This window comes from Serinus canaria, chromosome 8 (genome assembly GCF_022539315.1).
Source record: "Serinus canaria isolate serCan28SL12 chromosome 8, serCan2020, whole genome shotgun sequence".
NCBI classification, from domain to species: Eukaryota; Metazoa; Chordata; class Aves; order Passeriformes; family Fringillidae; genus Serinus; species Serinus canaria.
In genome coordinates, this window is record NC_066322.1 from 17,927,809 (window position 1) to 17,946,547 (window position 18,739).

Consider the following 18,739-nt stretch of genomic DNA (forward strand, 5'->3'; position numbering starts at 1 on the left):
AATTCTTTTTGATCTTTTTTTTCTCAACACATAGTGATCAGGGCAAACACTTACTCTCCTGTTTCCTTAAATCATAAACTAGGGAACTAATTAAAGATGTTAACTACAATTCACAACTTCAAATATTCTCAATATTCAGTGGACTTCTTCAGAAAAGGCATAGTCACCAGCTATATGAGAACTTGCAGGGATTCTTTCCATACTAAAACTCTAAGGAATGGACTTTAGCAAGTTCCCAGTGTCTGATGCCATGAGAAAACAACCTCTGGTGTTTTTTTCAGCTAGATATTGTCTTTAGAAGAAGAATCAGAGGAAATGCCAGGAGTGACCTGAAGTGTCATTTAAAGGGAGAGAACTACTGTTGGCAGTTCTGCATCTACATTAATGAAATCATATTGTATAATTTGTCACATAGAGAAAGAATCCACTTGGGAATAAAAAGAGCAGTGTCAAGATCTGACAATTTAACCAACAATGGGTAACAAGAATTTGGTTTGGGAGGTTCAAATTCACTACAGGCATATTATTAGACTGAGCATGCAATTCTCTAAAGTTAAACCAGATCATACAGACACGCAGAAATTACCAAGAAAACTCCAAAATTCAAGAAATGTATTTGCAAATGTAACTGGACTCCCTGTTTACAACTGCTGGTCTACTGCAGACCACAAGCCCCTGTCCATCGCGTGGAAACACAAACCAGCTGCCTAGACAGTATTAAACCCCACTGAAATTCTAATTCTGGCTGAACAGGCAACCCCTTTACACAACTGTTCTGAAGAACCTTCAGCCATTTTCCCTGTGGTGACTTGTAAGACATTTTATTACCCCCAATTCTCATTTATTCCAATGCAAAGGAGTATTAGTTAAAATGGAATTGTACGTATTAGCAAACAGTTTTGCTCTTCCAGATTATTATACTGTTTTAATATCAGAGATTATTAGGGATGCTTTAAAAAAACCTGTAAAGACACTGCAAGCTCAATTTGGCAGCAAATTACAAAAGTCCAGTTATATTGGAGATGTCACTGACACAAATTTGCAGACAGCAGAGGTGAAAATCAATGCAGGAGACCCACATCTTTCCAAAGCAGCAATGAGACCATCCTAGTTACCCTGCAGCATCTTAAGTGGCATTAGATGGCTGTTCCTCAGGCAATTACATCTAGCCATTCCTTTTTTCTACTTTAAAGGAATAATTACAAATTAGTGCTGGTTATTTTTCTCACTAACTCAAGGACAAAATGGTTTTCAATGAACTTTTGTTCTCTTTTATGTTTCACACATATTACACTTACAGTTTTCCTTCCTGTGTTGCCCAGTATCATTACATTTATTATCTTCAACTGTGGTTCAATGGCAACAAAGTGCATTATGACTTAAGCAACTTCATTAATGACTGTCTACATTTTTCAGCTTTGTAATTAAAATCTATATACAGACTAGTTATTACGCCTATAAGCAAAGCTGTTAATTTTTTTTTTAATTAATTTTCTTACATATATAAAGTATATTCTCACACCTGAGCTGCACCAATACAACGTCAACACAGCTGGCACATCTTACTTCTTTTGAAAGCTCAAACCAAACTTTGAGCACAGCTTTGCTACAGAAAGATAGGGCACAACTGACTTCAGAGAGAAAGGCCCAGGGCCAGTAGGGGGATAGGACCAAGATCACAGTTTATTAAGGGGATAGCTAAGGAAATCTGTCTCAGAACACCATACCAGATTTTGGTAAGAAGGAAGCTGGAACTGAAGGCTCAGTGGGGGTAAGGCCACCTACTGCTGAACTCTTACTTTGGGAGAAACATGATTAAGTATATGAAGATAGAGACCTAATTTTTGAGGTACTGCTGTCCTGATCATGAGTTCCTGCAGCTGGCACTGGTAGTGGTAGCACCTGAGAAAAAAAGGAACTGCATTCTCTTCAAATAAGAATATCAAAAACTACATAGTACACATTGCCATGCTAAATATTAAGTCCTTAAATGAATTGTATCAACCAGTATATATCTTCTAGTCTCAGCACCTAAAATAATTTTAATGATAAATTAAAAGACAGTCACATTTGAGAACAGCAGGGCAAGGCTTCTGCACTGCTTCACTAGTGTGTTCCAGCTGTGCTGACGTGGGCACCTCTAGAGATGAAGTGGAAGCACAGGTTCAGACTGGGCTTGGTTTCACGGTCTGCCAAAACATAATTACTCTGTGCTAATTTTACCATAGGTAAACTTGCAACATTCTCTGAGAAGAGCCCAGTTCCCTTATTCTCCTGTCCTACCTTCCTGAAGATCAGTGTAAGCACCGTTCCCATTGCCACTGCTCCTGCTCACTCCCAGTGAAAGGATATTGCCATGTGCTGCTACCACAACTGTGCAGTGCCTCGAGAGCAAGTGCCTGCCAGGGCACAGTGCAGTGTAGAGGCTGGGCTCTGGGCAGGGCTACATGTGCCTGGCTCTACTTCATCTTTTTGTGCTTCTATTTAATCATTTATACTATCTTTACTGTGTTATTATCTAACATACCAAAAAATCAGAAAAATGTTTTACAATACTTGACAAAAACCGACAGATAAATTCAGAAAGTCTACTAAGTTACACTGAGTGGTGTTATGCAAACTGTGTTACAAAACTACAAAGCACGGTAATAAATGAGTTTGTAGAATGTGTATAGTGTCTTAAATGTTTAGTTACACAAACATATTTTGCTTACACGGCTTTATCCTTTTTAAGCTGAAAGCATGTACTAATGATCATTTTATTCATCATGACATTAGAAGTAAAATATTCATAGAATATTCACATTTTAAAAAAATATTGATCACTTCATTTTACAAAAATGTGTAGTAGTGTGTAGTAGGCTGCACATAAAATAGATATGCAGAGATGCAGACCTGGCAGGCTGGTAACTACGCACATGTTGTACATGAGAAAGGATCATAATTAAAGGGAGGCTGGCTTCATTAAAATGACACAGTGCATGGAATAATGCAAGCTACCTTAACAGTTTGGAGTAATTTTTGTAGATGTTTAAATAATAAGATGACTCAGTTGGCCACTTTCTTACAGACGTCACAGAGGAAGCAAGTCTAAAACTAGAACGTTTCTGAATTTTTTAATGAGATAAATGTCTGCTCCTGCCTTTGTTCATAGAATTCTTTTTCCTGTGTATTTCCATGGAAATAAATTAATCTAACTGAATAAGATGGTTTGTGGTTTCCTACAACAAAATGTCAATAAATACTACATTGCTAACATAGGGAACAAAAAGAAGCCTTAAACAGATATCAATAATCTGAGGAAAACAGGCAGAAGAGAATCTCCACGTGTATCATTTGGAAGCATTATATAATTTGCATGCAAATTAGACTGTTTTTTACTTGGAAAAAATCTATTAAAACACATAGGATCAATACTGAGAGACCAGAAGAAATTGCATTTACTATCAGGAAATGCTTATAGCATCCTTTCTTTCAATTCAATTCAAGAGCTTTTTAAGTAAATTCATTGTGCTTCAAGGCGTTTTGATATTTCAGTTTTCTAAAAAAACCCTGAAGAATATGCATTATTATGTTTTATGTAATAAAAATTAATACACTGACTTTATCAGAATTTGGAGACACTGTGAATACTTTAAAAGGAAAGAAGAAAACAGTAATAGTTTCTTTTTCATCTGGATTTAAGTTTAAAAAAGGGGGATATAGCAAAACACATGGAAAAATATCACTACCTCCTATTCTAGTTCATGTTCTGCAATGCCTTTAAAATTTACTCAAGATGTATTGGATTAAAACATTTCCACAGACCGAAGAGTCACTTTTTAGAGTACGTTGTTATATAAGGAGCATTTTTCACACTGACACACACCAGTTCAAATATAACAAGAAACGCCCTCAGTCTGTCAGCCCCCCCAAATATCTTCCAAAGAAGAATGAACAAAACATAACAGCAACTTATCAAATCATACATATTCTATATTATAATGCTGATGATTTTTAATCAATCCAGAAATCTTTCACATCATTTGACTTGTGTCACCATAACAGGACTGTAATTTCACACAGTGTCACTATCTTTTTATGAAAAAGAACGGAAGAAATATCTTGTACTGTCATTTTGTCCTTTGTAGTCTAGAATGTGAGAGATTCCTTAATTGACATAGTGTCATCGCAGAAGTCTATTCTACATAATTACACGACGGCGACTGAAACCAGCTGTCAGCCATTCCATTACACTAAGTACAAACAGACATCTCAAGAAAAGTCACTGTTTCATGTGCATCAATTTAACATCATTCCTAATTTTTCTTTTAAATTATTTTTTTCCTTACTATTTTATTTAGTGACCTGAAATATACTACAGAGAAAGCTGAACAAAACAGCACTTTGGAAAAACCTGGGGCCTCAAAGCAGTACTTAAGGATTAATTGTGATTATCTGTATATAATTATTACCAGTCACCTAGCAGCTTTCTGACTTCCACAATCCTTCATTGTTTTAACAGTACCCCACCTACAGTATTTTACATATGAACTGTGACTCGTCGTTTTCTACAGTCTTTGCAATGGCATATAGATGTCCTTTGTTAATTTAGTCAGAGTTCCTCTGGCACAGAAAAAAATCCATCATTCTGTTTTTCTCACCTGTCACAATCCTATGTCTCTCAACACCCTTTCTCTGTGGCAATCTTCTCTTCATTTATTTTCTCTTGGCAATTCCACAACTTTTTGTATCTACTTTTCCTCTGTCTACACACTTTTCATTTTTCTTATTTCTAGTGTATTACCACAAACACATTTTCCTTTACTCCCTCAATCTCCCAAACTTCAGATTTACCTTTATCCCTCGGCGTCCTTCTCTGCCTTCCAGTTTGTTCCCTCTCTGATTCCTCCTTTGAAAAAACAGATTTTCATTCTTGAAAATCCCAAATTTTCTTTGGTTTCATTTAAACCTAAAGATTCCTTTGAAATCCTAAAACTTTCCCCTGTGTTCCACAAGTTTATGTGTACTGTTCCTGACATTAATTTCTCCCACCTCCATTTCCCTCCCAGTGTTCTGCACAGCCCAGGGACAACCTTTTACCTTTTATCCTGAGGGCAGCATGGCTTTGCTGATTTTGGGGATTGGGGTTTTTTTTGAGTTTGTTTACCAATGTGGAGTTTTCTTTTGGTTTGGGTGTTTTGGGGGGGCATTGGGTTCTCTGTTGTTGTTGTTCTATTTCTAATGCTGGCCGCCATACAGTCTGTTAAAAAGAGTTGATGTGTCAGTGCAAACCAGCTTATCTTTATTATTAAGGGATGTGGGAGATGATGAGCTTTCTGAACACAGAAAAAACTGTAGAGTCAATATTAGGAATCATTGTAAAAATGCATGGCTTGAAATAAAATTGTGAGAGCTAGTCACAGAGGGCCACAGTAGTAAAGTGAGTTCTATGAGTACAGATAACAAAAAAGATACTTCTGTAGCCCCAATTCTTCATTACAGACTAAGACTGTAAAGGCTGAGTCACTCATTCCTTGTGCCTGTGCTGTGTAACAAAAGTTGATATACCTTTGTGCACCAAGAGCTGTTTTTCAATGCTACTACTCAAACCATAAAGGCATCTGATAACCAAAAGCTCCAAGACTCTCACTGAGCAGTTCAAAGGTAAAGCATGTGAGGAGCTGCTGCTTTCTAAGGGGCCGCTTCTCTGGCACGATTTTGCTGAACAGGAGAAAAGCTGCACACCCTACAAATGTTCAGGCTGAGAGATGCTTCTGGGAAATTGTAGGATTTTCTGCTGCTGTAAAACATTTGCTTGTGCCAGTCCTAAAGGATGACAAGTGCTAAAGCTCCATTTTAAAAATTCCTTCTTACTTTGACATACCAACACAGGGAAAGGAGGGCATAAAATCCTAAAATCACTCCTGGTACTACTTCAGGGTTGGGGAGAAAAGCTTCTACTGCAGCAGCTGAACACATTTGGACTTTCTTTCGTGTATTTTTTTTTCTTTTAAAAGAAATAAACAACTATTACAACACTTGTTCATTATAAAGCAAGAATACATGTTTTGCAATATGGTGGTATTTAAAGAGGATGCCTGGAAGTCAGAATTCTTGTTTGCCATCTTCTGATGTTTGGAAACAAAAGTAGTTACGTGTGCCTGGTGAATTTGAAGTCTGATCTCTGAGAGACACAATTGCAAGTGGTCTTTATGAACTGAGAAACACGAACTGGGAAGACACAATGGAATAGATTGTACCTTTATAAAGTGGAGTTGTAATCCAGTTTGTATGGAAAAAGAGAATGTGGAAGTTGCGGCCTAAACTCTACTGAGTCACAGCAGCTAACACAATACAGCATAAGTGACATCCTTTCTCTCAAAGAGGCTCAAGGCTCATTGAGTCTGGCAATTCAATTACCCTCTCAACCCAGAAACAACCCTCCTCCCTTGTCCCTCTTCTACTTCAGAGCTCAGGTCTAATGGCAGAACAGCCAGAACAGCTACATTGTACGTGGCCTGTAAATATCTAAAAAGCCTCAGGCTTAAGAGAACAAGAATCCCTGACCTTTTATGGTTGCTATAGCCATTTCCCAACAAAACAAACCACACACAATAGAGCTTTTTAATACCTGACAAAGTAATTCATTTTCAGTTTACTGCTGTCTAAATAGTCTATATTAATAATGAATCATGATTAAATAAATACCTGCGTGCAATACTGCTTACACAAGGATAAGGACAGGGAATTTATTGAACACAATCTTCTCTAAACAGGTAGAAGGGTAAGCAGATGAAGCAAGTTTCTCAATTGGGTGATGAGAGATTCAGACATAAATCTTCAGTAAGTCTAGAAAATGTACCCCAATTCCCTGAATCTATTGACCTCAAACATTTGAATGTTCTATGTTTCATCTATTTATTTCTTCTAGATGTTATCATACATATTTATAAGCTTTTGAATTAGAAATGGAAGTTTATTTACAAGAGGAAAACAGCAAAAACAAATTTATCATATTGATTTTCAATTACATGCAAAATATCCTTGATCATCTTAAACAAGAATTTCAGTGACAATAATACAGAAATTTTCATCAAGCTGAATATTCAGACTACTGAATGATAATATCTAACTTAGTATTTCAATAGAAGTCCTGCAAAATGCATAACAAAGTAAAATATTACTTACTGGTTCTATTAAAAACTATCAAAATTATAAATGATATGTTTTAGTGTTCAAAAGCACACTATTCTTGTCTTCTATCTGCTCTAAAACTGAATGGTGCAGGTACCACCATAGCAGCAGAATGAAAGAGAGCAAAGGACACCACAGGAGCAGCCATGGTAGTGGGCTCTTACACAGATTCTGCCAAGTCATGATTTCAGGTGAATCATTTCAACTTTTGGAACACCCCTCTCAATTTCACCTTGTACCTTTGACAGAAAGCAAGGAGTTTCAAAAAGCAGTACTGTAAAAACAGCTCTACATACCTACAACTTTAAAAATATTTCATTAAGACAGAAAAACATAAGAACTTCCTGTAATTTTCTGAATAAAAAATTTGTTATAAGAGACATTTTATAGCAAAGGCATCACAAACTAATACATCAAAAGGAAAATTCAACCCAGCAGACTGCAGCCATCAAGTCAAGGCTGGGTTCCCTCAGCTTTGTTAGTTTCCTTAAGTTGCTTGGGACACAAATTACAGGAGGCATAGCCATTGACATGGAGGTTAAAAACACAAAATCATAGACTGGTTTGGGTTGGAAGAGAACCTTGAAGACCATCCAGTTCCAAACTCCCTGCCACAGGCATGCAGGACTCTCTAGTCTTGTTTCTCAGCCCATGAATTCAGCTACTTGCTAAGCATGTCCCCCTGGGGGTTTTACTAACTTCTAATTTTAGGAGTTTGTTCTTTCGCTTTGGTTTTCTGGCTGTTTAGTTTTAAAGTGAGCATTAGAGCTGTTGCAGAGAAATGCTTCCACAATCACACCATGTAAGATTTCTTCTTATAGGGTAAGGAGAGAAAAAAGAGCATAAACTGTATGTAAACTCACACTTGAAACTTGAATTAACAGAAGCAGTGCTGATTTAGGCATGCAATTTTCCACCCTAACATCTTGAACAGAAGAAACCAAATATCCAACTTTTCAAAACTTCCTTTGTGTGAATGTTGCTTGCTGCTTACGCAACAACCAGACATAAACATGAAGTAAAAGCAGCTACCAAAGCTGTGTTATACCTTTTATCATAAGTTTCAGAGTGGTTACAGAAGATATTGACAGGTAGGGACAGAGTCCGAAAAGATATGCTATGATTACATTTCAGTAACCTAAGATACTCTGGGTTCTCCACAAAAAACCTTATATCTACTGAGAGAAAGGTAGTAAGCTGCAATTCTTTCTAGAGCAAGATGTTCTGATAAAACACCAAGTGATCAGGTCACCTGCTCAGAGCAAAGCCAGAGTCTTACCATGCATCTGCAACTTCCAGGAGGATTCAAAAGTCATCATCAAACAACCCAAATTCTGTAGGGTTGATCCACCTCACTGACCATCTAACAGGTTAAATAGGCCCTATTAGAATCAGTAAGCATGTACTTCAGCAAGGCAAAGACTACTTCAAAACTTCAAGGCAGTTTATTAATATTATTCCAGTATAGCATTGCCAAAACAAAACTCTCAAAGCTCTGCAGTCATCCCTGCTTTGTCTCTGCTCTGTAACACAAACAGAATTCAAAATTATTCTGCCTTTAAAATAACTTACCCTTTCCATCAAGTTACAAAGGGGCATCAAAGGGGCTGTCAGAGTCTAAGAGACCCACCAAATTTACTGTATGAGGATGCTATTGGTGTTAGTTCTTTTTCTGACATCCTCTCTTGCAGGCTTCAATCCATCTTCATTGGTTGCTTATTCCCAGCTTTATGTTTTGATAACTCAGCCCCTTTTCTTTCCTCAACAACATATCAAGCCATCCTACCCAAAGCAGCATATTTAATCCTCCATAAGAAAATACCATCCTGGTGAAATACTTCCATAAAATTTGCTTTATATTTCCTAAACAAACTACAGCACTAGGTACACAGAATCAAACAGCATCCCAGAATCACTAGGTTGGAAGAGACCTTCAAGATCATCAAGTCCAACCCATGCCCTAATACTATCAACTAAACCATGGCATCGAGTGCCACATCAAATCTTTTTTTTTAAACACATCCAGGGATGGTGACTCCACCACCTCCCCAGGCAGATAATTCCAGTACTTTATCACTCTTTCCATAAAAAAACATTTTTCCTAATATCCAACCCTTGGATATTTCCCTTGGTGCAGCTTTAGACTGTGTCCTCTGGTTCTGTCAGTGGCTGCCGGGAGAAAGAGACCAACCCCACCTGACTACAGCCACCTTTCAGGGAGCTGTAGAGAGTGATAAGGTCACCTCTGAGTCTCCTTTTCTCCAGGCTAAACAAAGCCAGCTCCCTCAGTCATACCTCACAGCGTTTGTGTCCCAAGCCCCTCACCAGCCTCGTTGCCCACCTCTGGATGCGCTCAAGTGTCTCAACGTCCTTCCCAAACTGAGGGGCCAGAACTGGACACAGCACTCCAGGTGTGGCCTCACCAGTGCTGAGTACAGGGGAAGAATGACCTCCCTGCTCCTGCTGGCCACACTATTCCTGATGCAGGCAGATGAGACAGAGAGTAGCAGTTCCATTACTTCCTTGTACCTTCTCTGCTCGGTTTGCCTGCTTCACGATGCCTGAAGAGGTAACAAGCACCAATATTCCACAAACTATACTGTGGTTGCAAACAGATGCCTACATTCATGAAAATAAATGCAGCACTGACAGGATACAGATTATATATGAAAACAGTCTATATGCATATATTGGGCATAATGCAAATTACTGCAAACCACAGCAACATGTAGTTATTTGATAATTGATACACACATTTTATTATCTCCTCTTATCCTAATGCTTCTTGTTAAGGTGCAGGATTTACTGGTGTCTTCCCCGTAACCACCCAGTTTAGTAAAACCAATGGGGCTGTTCACTTGCACAGGGAAGTGATGCTGTTGGCCACTCACTTCACTCAGTGGTACCTGTGCTGGCCCTCTCAAATGCATGTAACAGTGAGAAATGTTAGAGCATAAAAAGCAGACAGATAATTTTTATAGCACCCTTAGTAGATTAAGACCCTAGTTGGGTTCATACCAATGTAAGTCACATGGCAGCTGATGATTCCACAGATACGAAGTAAGCTTTAAGAGGCATGGGGCAACCAATACCCGTCATCTCTAAGCTATCCCAGATGTCCTAATAATTCACACCAAATTCGCAGTAACCTTTATTTATTTCTATTTATGACCATTAAAAGTAATTTTTAAACCACAATTCAGAAAAATGTTTTAAAGATTTCATTATGATCATCATAGAGTAGCCTATTAAGAAAAGGTACAGTACCTCCCAAGAGGGGGGCCCAGTTATTCCTGTAGTATAACAGTCCCACTGAGTGACTACACTTCTATTAAACAGAGCCTCCTACTATAAAGGACAAGATAATATTCCTTGAGGTTATCATTTTTATACCAAATTTCTGCACATATGAAATTTAAATTTTAATCACTTCTAAAAAACAAAAAAAAAAATAGAAAACCACCAAGACCCCTACACACACCTTTAATTAAAGGAGATGTTTGTAACTGCAATACCTCAGGTAGCAGAAAGGTTAAATAATGACATTATAATGCTCATGTTTTCAAATACCACAGTATTTGAAAACCATCAAAACCAAAAGCTTTATAGAAAAAGTAACATGAAGAAATAGATCTGCAGTATACACTATCTGTACAGGCACAGAACAGAAGTAAAAATAATCAAAATTAGCTGACTCAAACTTCAAAATGTCTGTTCTAAACACTTCATTTTGAAGACTTTACAAAGATAAGCCTCAAAACGCAATCTCACTCACAAAATTGCAAGTAACTGCTGTTATCTCCTGCCATGTGCAACTGCAAGCCCGACTTTACCTTGTTTGCAATACTTGTGATGAATGACTTGATGTCCAGATTAGTTGGGCAACTCTTCTGACAGGGGGCATCTGCACACTTTAGGCATCTATGGGAATAAAAGAAAATGTGTCAAGGAGACATGGAATACAAGTGCTGCCAATAGCATAAGGTTTTCAAGTTAGCTAAAAATAAGTCACGAAGCAATAATGCAGAACACTTACATAGAATTTCTATTTAAAATCTCAAAGCACTACATGATCATTATTGACTGTCATCAACACAGATTAGTTATGTCTCGTAGACTGCACTTCACATAGGAAGGCAGAGGGTACCATTTACAAGCACACAGACAACACCTGTTGAAGTATTAGAAAACCCTCAAATTACATAGAGGTAATTTTTTTCCCTGGAATCCATGACTGCTAAACTTGTGACTTCTGAAAAAAGTTCACTTTTCTATTTGAAAACACCTGTGCTGTAAACCTAAATTTATTAACTAAATTCTGGAAGTTTCATTATGCTGAGTGTTGGACCATCAGACATACAAAAGCAACAGTATTTCCACAAAGGAAGGAATTACTTTTTACTGTATGTACAAAGAATAAGAACAGCTGATGAATTTTCAAGTCACTTTTCTATGAATTTCCTGTAATACATCTGTGACTTCTGAAAACAATTCAGAAGTCTCATACATACTCCCTACCAAATCTCTAAGATCTTCCTTTCATTTCTAATGACAAAACCTAACTAAGCAATAAGGTGACAAAACATCCTAAGCAATAAAGACTGATTTTCTGTTTCTGCATAGTCATTCATGGGGGTATGGTGATCTGGTTGCTTGCACCACTTCCATCTAAGGATTAAGTCCTTAGGACATTCTACACAACTATCATTAAGCACACCTAAAAAAAAGATAAAAGTCAGCTGAAGGAGTAAAATTGTTCTCTATTAGGCACAAAGGTATTAGAACAGTCTTGCTTTTATAGATCAACTATTATCACAGGTCAAATGCCTCACTACTTGTCTAAGAATTCATCAGGTTATTCCAGATGCTCTTTTGATACTGCTTTAGTAACAGTCAGAACTAACGCAAATTAGGGGTTTAACAATGTATGGAAAATGAAATAAAATTTGGTCTTCACATATTATTTGAGCCCAGATGCATAAGTTCCACAAGTCTACCTTTATTATTTGTATTCAGTGCTAGGTAACAACATTGTGGAACTGTCTGGGACAGAGTATTCTAAAACAGAAAAAAAGCTGCAAGAGGCCAGTGGACTACATGCAAAGAAATTAGGATTACATTAAAAGAAAACAAACAACTAGAATACCTGCAGCAAAATACTGTTCTGACTTAGTCAATCACACACATCAGGGTTTGTTTATTTGTCATTTTTATAGTTAAGGGTGGAATACAAGAGAAGGGGAAGCTAGTTAAGTAAAAGATTAATCAGCCTTTCATCTTATTATTCATTATCATCTAGCTGGGTATTGCAGACAATATGGCACCAGAAAAATTTGAAGGCACATTTGGTAGTGGCTGTTCACATTTTCTCACAAGACTACTCATTGAAAAAAGGCCCCAGAGGATATAAAGTAAACAGGGCTCACAGGCTCCAAAAGATGGGAAACTTGCAGAAGCCAAACCTGGGTTCAACACCACACTGGGTTACTGGTTCAGCTAGGTGGAATGTCAGAAAAGCATCGGCAGGTTTAGCTGTGGCAGCTGAACATAACACTGCCCAGCACTACCTGTGACAGGTACATGTTAAAAAGGCATTAACAAGGAAAGGTGGGACAGGGAGACCTCAAAAGGTTGTGGCCAGAACATTGAGTCAAGAGGACACTCTTAGCATTCTAAGCAAACAAGAATTTCTCTTCTTTAAAAAAAAGCCAAGTTCTCATACTAGAAGCCAGCAAAAAAGGAGATGCACTAGACAAAATAACACCACTATGAGGATGCAGATGAGCAGTTTGCCTGTGAAGGCAATAAGGAAATAACAAAACTCAAAAATCATGCAATTAAAAAAGACATCAATTCCATTACAATTTTTTACTCTTCACTTTCTTCAGTGACATTTTCTTTAAAATACAACAGACCTGTATTCAAAATCAGAGGAAGCACACTGAGCATAAAATGCATTCTGTGGATTATATATAGAACAATCTCATGTCAAAACTGCATGGCACCTGGCAGGATAAGATGTGTACAGATTACTCGTTCAGACTAGCAAGCATCTTTACCAAATTATTTCTCTTTTGATTTTTGAGCTGCTTCACAAATAACAGCTGTTGAAAATGTCAGCTGCTGGGAGGGGCAGGTAATGCAAACTTGAATGTGAGCTTTGGGGAGGAGGGGAGGGTGCATGAATATGCCAGTCCAGACTTTCTCTTATAATAATACCATCTTCCAGGCACTCTGCAGACTAAAGTGCACCGGGCTGCCATTAATCCCACTTATCACCATGACAGCTCAGTAATTACATGCCTGCTATAGCTAGGTACTGTAAGGTACTGTAGTCCTAATAAAACATCAAGCACTGTGCTGAATGCATGCTGGTGAGGTGTTTTATTAAACTTGGGGGGTTGATCATGAAGTGACATTAGTGTTGACCTATTTTTCTATCTGACAATAAATTATCCTTTGACCATACCATCACAGATATCACAGAGTGAATTTACTGTACAAAGGAGCAAAGGTATTGCATTCTGGCAAATCAGGCAAAAAGAATAAATAAAGTAGTAGAGTCACACATCAGAAAGTTATTACATAAATTGCTGCAAGTGATTGATCCTTTCAAAAATCACAGGCAAAATACCCTGCTTAAGGGAGCACACCAACAATTACCATGAGCTTCAGTTCCAAATGCTTATACCCCAGTGGAGAAACATCAAGCACTATACTTCCTTTCTTTTTCTTCAACTGTCCTCCCACCCTGAGAAATCCTACCTTTCATTTTACAAGGTTATTTTATTACTATGATTTTGGTTCAAAATATTGGAAACAAATTAGAAATTTAGATTAAATGTTTCTAATTCACCCATTAGCTTCTAGCAAATTGAATGAAGAGGTGCATGCTCATTACAAAAAAAACCCAAACAAATGACATTCTGGACTACCTATGGACCTGTGCTAATCTGAGAATATACAATCTCAGCATTTCTTACTAAAAATACAGGGAAAATCCTACCAACTATCAGAAAACACCATATATTATGGATTCTTCTCCCATTGCTCATGGAACAGCATCTCCTTTAGAAACATAGGCTGGTTTGAATCTTAAAAGACACCACATTCACTTCACATGCATATTAATTTCCATATAAAAGGCAACACCACAATCTTTGCACTGCAGAAGAGAAAAGGAAGCCATAGCCAAGATAATCTTCAGTTAATAGCTTTTGTTGCACAGTTGGAATATTACCCAATATTTTATTTTAAAGTTGAAATATCTGATCAACAGTCCCATTTCCAGGTATAGGCCAGCTCTTAACACACTTTTGCTTCCAAACAAAGGACAATTTAGCTGTATTGTTACCTAAAAATGCAGTGAACAATTGTCTATGTAACTGGCAGTAACATCACCTGAAGTGCAAGCACATGAATGCTGAAAGACTGGGGGTGGAAACAGATAATCTTGAGTAATATTCCTCAACAAATTGTAGCTGATAACCCATCAAATCTTCATGTATCACAAAACAGAGCAAATAACCTTTATTATGGTTACTGTTGACAGAGGTTTAGAAGCAAATTGAACCTAATTCATTTCTGCAGGACATAAACAGTCATTTTGAAAAAAGGCTTCCAGCTCTAGTACTTCAAGAAATTTCTAAAACTTTATCCACTACTCCAAGAAATAGCCCCAGTGAAGGTCTGTATGTACTTTCTGAGGCTTTGGTCAATTAACTTAAAGAGAATGGCAGAGCTAACGGCACCCAGTAAATAAGAGGTCAGCATGAACAGGAGACCCAACTTTGACCCACCCAAAGCTCCTCTTGGTTCCAAGTCTCTTGCACCACTCTAATCCCTGAGCTGGGGACAGTAAGCACTGAGATAAGAAAGCTACATGTCAGGAAGAAATTAATCTATTATTTCCAAATAAATCTAAATTCCAAGTTGAATGCCCCTTGCCTTTGATGGCTGAAGAGAAAAGCATTACAAAGCTTTTTCTCTTAAAGTTCAATCCTTTAATTATTACGGCTAGTCCTGTAGCCATACTCCCCATTTGGTCTTGCTTCTTGATGTACTGTAAGAGGGTGAAGGACAAACCTAAACTGAGATTTGGACATATATAGACTCATTTAATAAAGGTAAGGGACGCCAGGATAAAGATCCACTACTAAAAGGGTGAGCCATTGAAAACTTACTGTTGGTAGCTGGAAAAAAAAAAAAAAAAAAAAAAAAAAAAAAAAAAAAAAAAAAAAAAAAAAAAAAAAAACCTGCCATTATTTCCCTAATTAAAAACAGACAAACAAACAAAAAACCACACACTCAAAACTAACATTCACAAGGAAAATCCCACATTCTTTTGTCTTTGTGTTTATTGTTTTTACAATGGAGAGGGAGAAAGCATTATAAAGTAACTGGGAGATGTTTTGCCAGTTTTAAATACCAAACCACCATAACAGTTGATACCTGGGTCTGATGAGTACCAAAGACAAATGATGCAGGTATATTCGCAGTCAAGAAACAGAAAAAGGAATTCTCCCATGCAAGGCCAAGAACTCTCTTTTGCAATGTACAGTGCAAAGTACAGTTGTGCAAAGTACAATGTGGCAAAGAGAGCAAAATCTTAAATTAGAATCAACTGTGAAAACAATTTTGGATTACAGAAAAAACACATCTAATTGCCAAGAAACACCTCTAGTATAAAGGGCACCAGAAACTGTACAAACACAGCAATACAGAAAAGTAGATATTCTGGTCCTGGATATTTAATAGTGGGTAAAAGGCAGCAGTCTTTTAGTTTATTTTCCAGAAGGGCATGTGAAAATTCCTCTTTGTGAGAAATGCCTGGCCTGTTAGCAATGCACAGGAGCTGTAAGAAACAAAACATTCAGTATCATGTAAATTGGCAATACTAGCTCATATCTAAAGAAAGCAGGAAAGACTCCCACACTCTTGCTGCTGCCTCTTCAGTCACCTGAAGTCCTGTAAGCCTTCTGCAGATCCATAAAAAATGGCACTACTTCTCTGTAAATTCACATGACTAGAGGAAGCAAATTTTAAATAGAGCACTCTACAGGATTAGAGACAGACGCAGCATTGCTGCTGGCAGTTACAGGACTCATAAGGGAGGTGCTTTTTATCAAAAAGAAGAAATGATCAGAGTTGAAACTTAGTCTTTAGACACAAAAACCTCCTACCCTAGTGCAGAATAATGGCACTTCCAGACAAGGTTATTTTTGGACACTTAAGAGGTGGTGAATCATATGGACATAGGCTCCAAATCATTCTATTCATCAATGCCTCATCTTTCTTGTTTCTTCTTTGGCTCTCTACACAGCTGTAATTCTTTTCTCATCTACTTCTGAATCCCCTTTGAGTGCAGGAACTCTCCTCTCCTCTTTGCTTCTGCTTGGCTGTCTTGGCTGTCTTCCTGTTTTCTGTAGTTATTCTTCCCCATTCATCTGAAACTTTTCCACTTCTCTGTCCTGTAACTTTATAATCTTCCATCATAACTTCATTTCAATGGGCAATGTTGATAATATAATAAAGGAGCCACTGTCTGTTATCAGGTATCAATGACAGTGGTGTAGGAAAGTGTGCACCAGTCATTTTACAGTCCATCTTCTGAGTTGTCAACTACCATTCAGCCCATCAGAAACCCCCATTTCTGCACTAAAACTGTCATTGCCTAATGTCATGTCTTCTGCATACTTTGGACAGAGCTATCTTGGTCTGTGATCAGACCCACAAATGTAGCCTAGTGGAGGAAAAGCAGGTTGGTGGGATTTCCTCTTAACCCTTTGCTGAGCAGTGGGAACACAGCCGGGCTCTTTCTGCACTGCAATGTGGGGAGCAGCCTGCTCCAAGACAGTTCATGGGAAGTTATATTCTCCTTAAATTCCTCCTGTCATCTTACTGGGACACAATTTTTCACCAATCATTTTGCAATATAAGCAAAAAGATTGCTGCCTTTCAGCCACTTAATGTATATAACTTGTATATATTACTTTAATTGCATTTCTCCAATTTATAATGTTGCTGAATAAAGCTGTTATATAAATTAGAGGGATTAAAAATAGAAAACACAGTTCTGCTTACAGAATACTGCAGCACAAAGCATGTATATCAGCTGATGCCAAATCAGAAAAACTGTTTAATCCTTTTGACATATTAGAAATCAATTTTTTTAATATTGATGGTGAAAGTAATTTCAACCATCCATTACAGCAATATTAATTCTAAGCATGGTGCCCTTTTTTTCTTGTTTCATGGTAAGGATTATGAAATTGCTGTGTTTTCAACAGTATTAATCAACATTCAAAATTCATTAAATTGTCCCATAAAAACTATGGCTAGTTAAAGGCTTTATTGTTGCCAAAAAAATATTTTTATTTAAATCTTGAAGTTTTTAGACTTACAAAAACCAAATACTTAAAAAGTCAATCTGCAACTTCTGTTAACACTTGATTAAATCCCACACTACATATTAATTAGTATTTTCTCAACATCATAGGAGCACAAAATAGTTTCCTTCTTATGACAATGAACTTGATAATGCCCATACTATTCCAGTAGTGCAAAAGACACACAAGAAACCCACTTGTTGATAAAACACTGAGAGTACCTGTTAGACCTCGCACTGTGCTCTTCAAGTCCTTGAAAGCAGCACTTTACCTGCCAAAGCAGCCACTTGTGGCCCAGCCACACCTCGCCTCATGGAGCTTTTTAAACGGGTACATTTATGTTCACCACAACAGTGATCCCTTTCACATAAGAGACAGCTGTTACACAATGTTCAATATCCTTTTAATCCTCTATAGACCGTAGACAGAAAGGTTGACAGAACTGACAGTTTTTATTATGGCTTGTCCTGTACACAATAATCTTCTTTCGCCTGGACTATTCTCCCAGAAGTGTTACAGATTTTTTGACTTACATCAAGTATCCCTTCTAGGGTTTTTAGGAGATCAGAAATTAGTTTTATGTGGCATGATTCTTGTCCTGTGTAAATTACCTTTCCAAAATATGAAACACTTGTTGTCTTTTTATCTTAATGTCAACAAAACTCCTCTGGGTTCACTTCAGGAAAGATACACTTCACAAGTTTAGTCAAAGATGTTTTTCTCTCAAAATGCCTTCATCCATGCACATCTTACAAACGCTACTCTGTTCAATATACCAATATCAGGAGCACAAATCTACCATTTATTTGCACTGAAAAAAATGATTAAATTTAAGAATAACATTTATAAACAATCTATGATACAGTATAACCTAACTAAAATGCATTAATTGAAAATTTAAGAAAATGTCTTCAATTAAAACTACAAACCCAGAAGAAACGGATTGCCTCACTACAGCACCACAATCAGTCTTACAATTTAGGCATGCCAGCAATTCTATCACAATTCACTGAAGAGTGATTTAAACAACTTTCGTGGAAAATTAGTTTTGGAAAAGATAGTAACAGCATAATAAGATAAAGGTTCCCTTTTTAGGATCTGAACACCACAAGAATCCACAACTCTCACCCTGCAATTATCCACAGATCTGACTGAATGCTGATCTAGAACCCTGC

The 18,739-nt window shown here is 37.3% G+C and overlaps 1 protein-coding gene across 1 annotated transcript in view; it reads right to left on the reverse strand.

The window, feature by feature from the left end:
* DPYD (dihydropyrimidine dehydrogenase) overlaps positions 1-18,739 on the reverse strand; it is a 334,630-nt gene that overhangs the window by 232,199 nt on the left and 83,692 nt on the right. Inside the window, exon 4 of the mRNA XM_050977198.1 lies at positions 11,010-11,097. Coding sequence (XP_050833155.1) covers positions 11,010-11,097 — 88 coding nt within the window. The remainder of the gene's footprint in view (positions 1-11,009; positions 11,098-18,739) is intronic.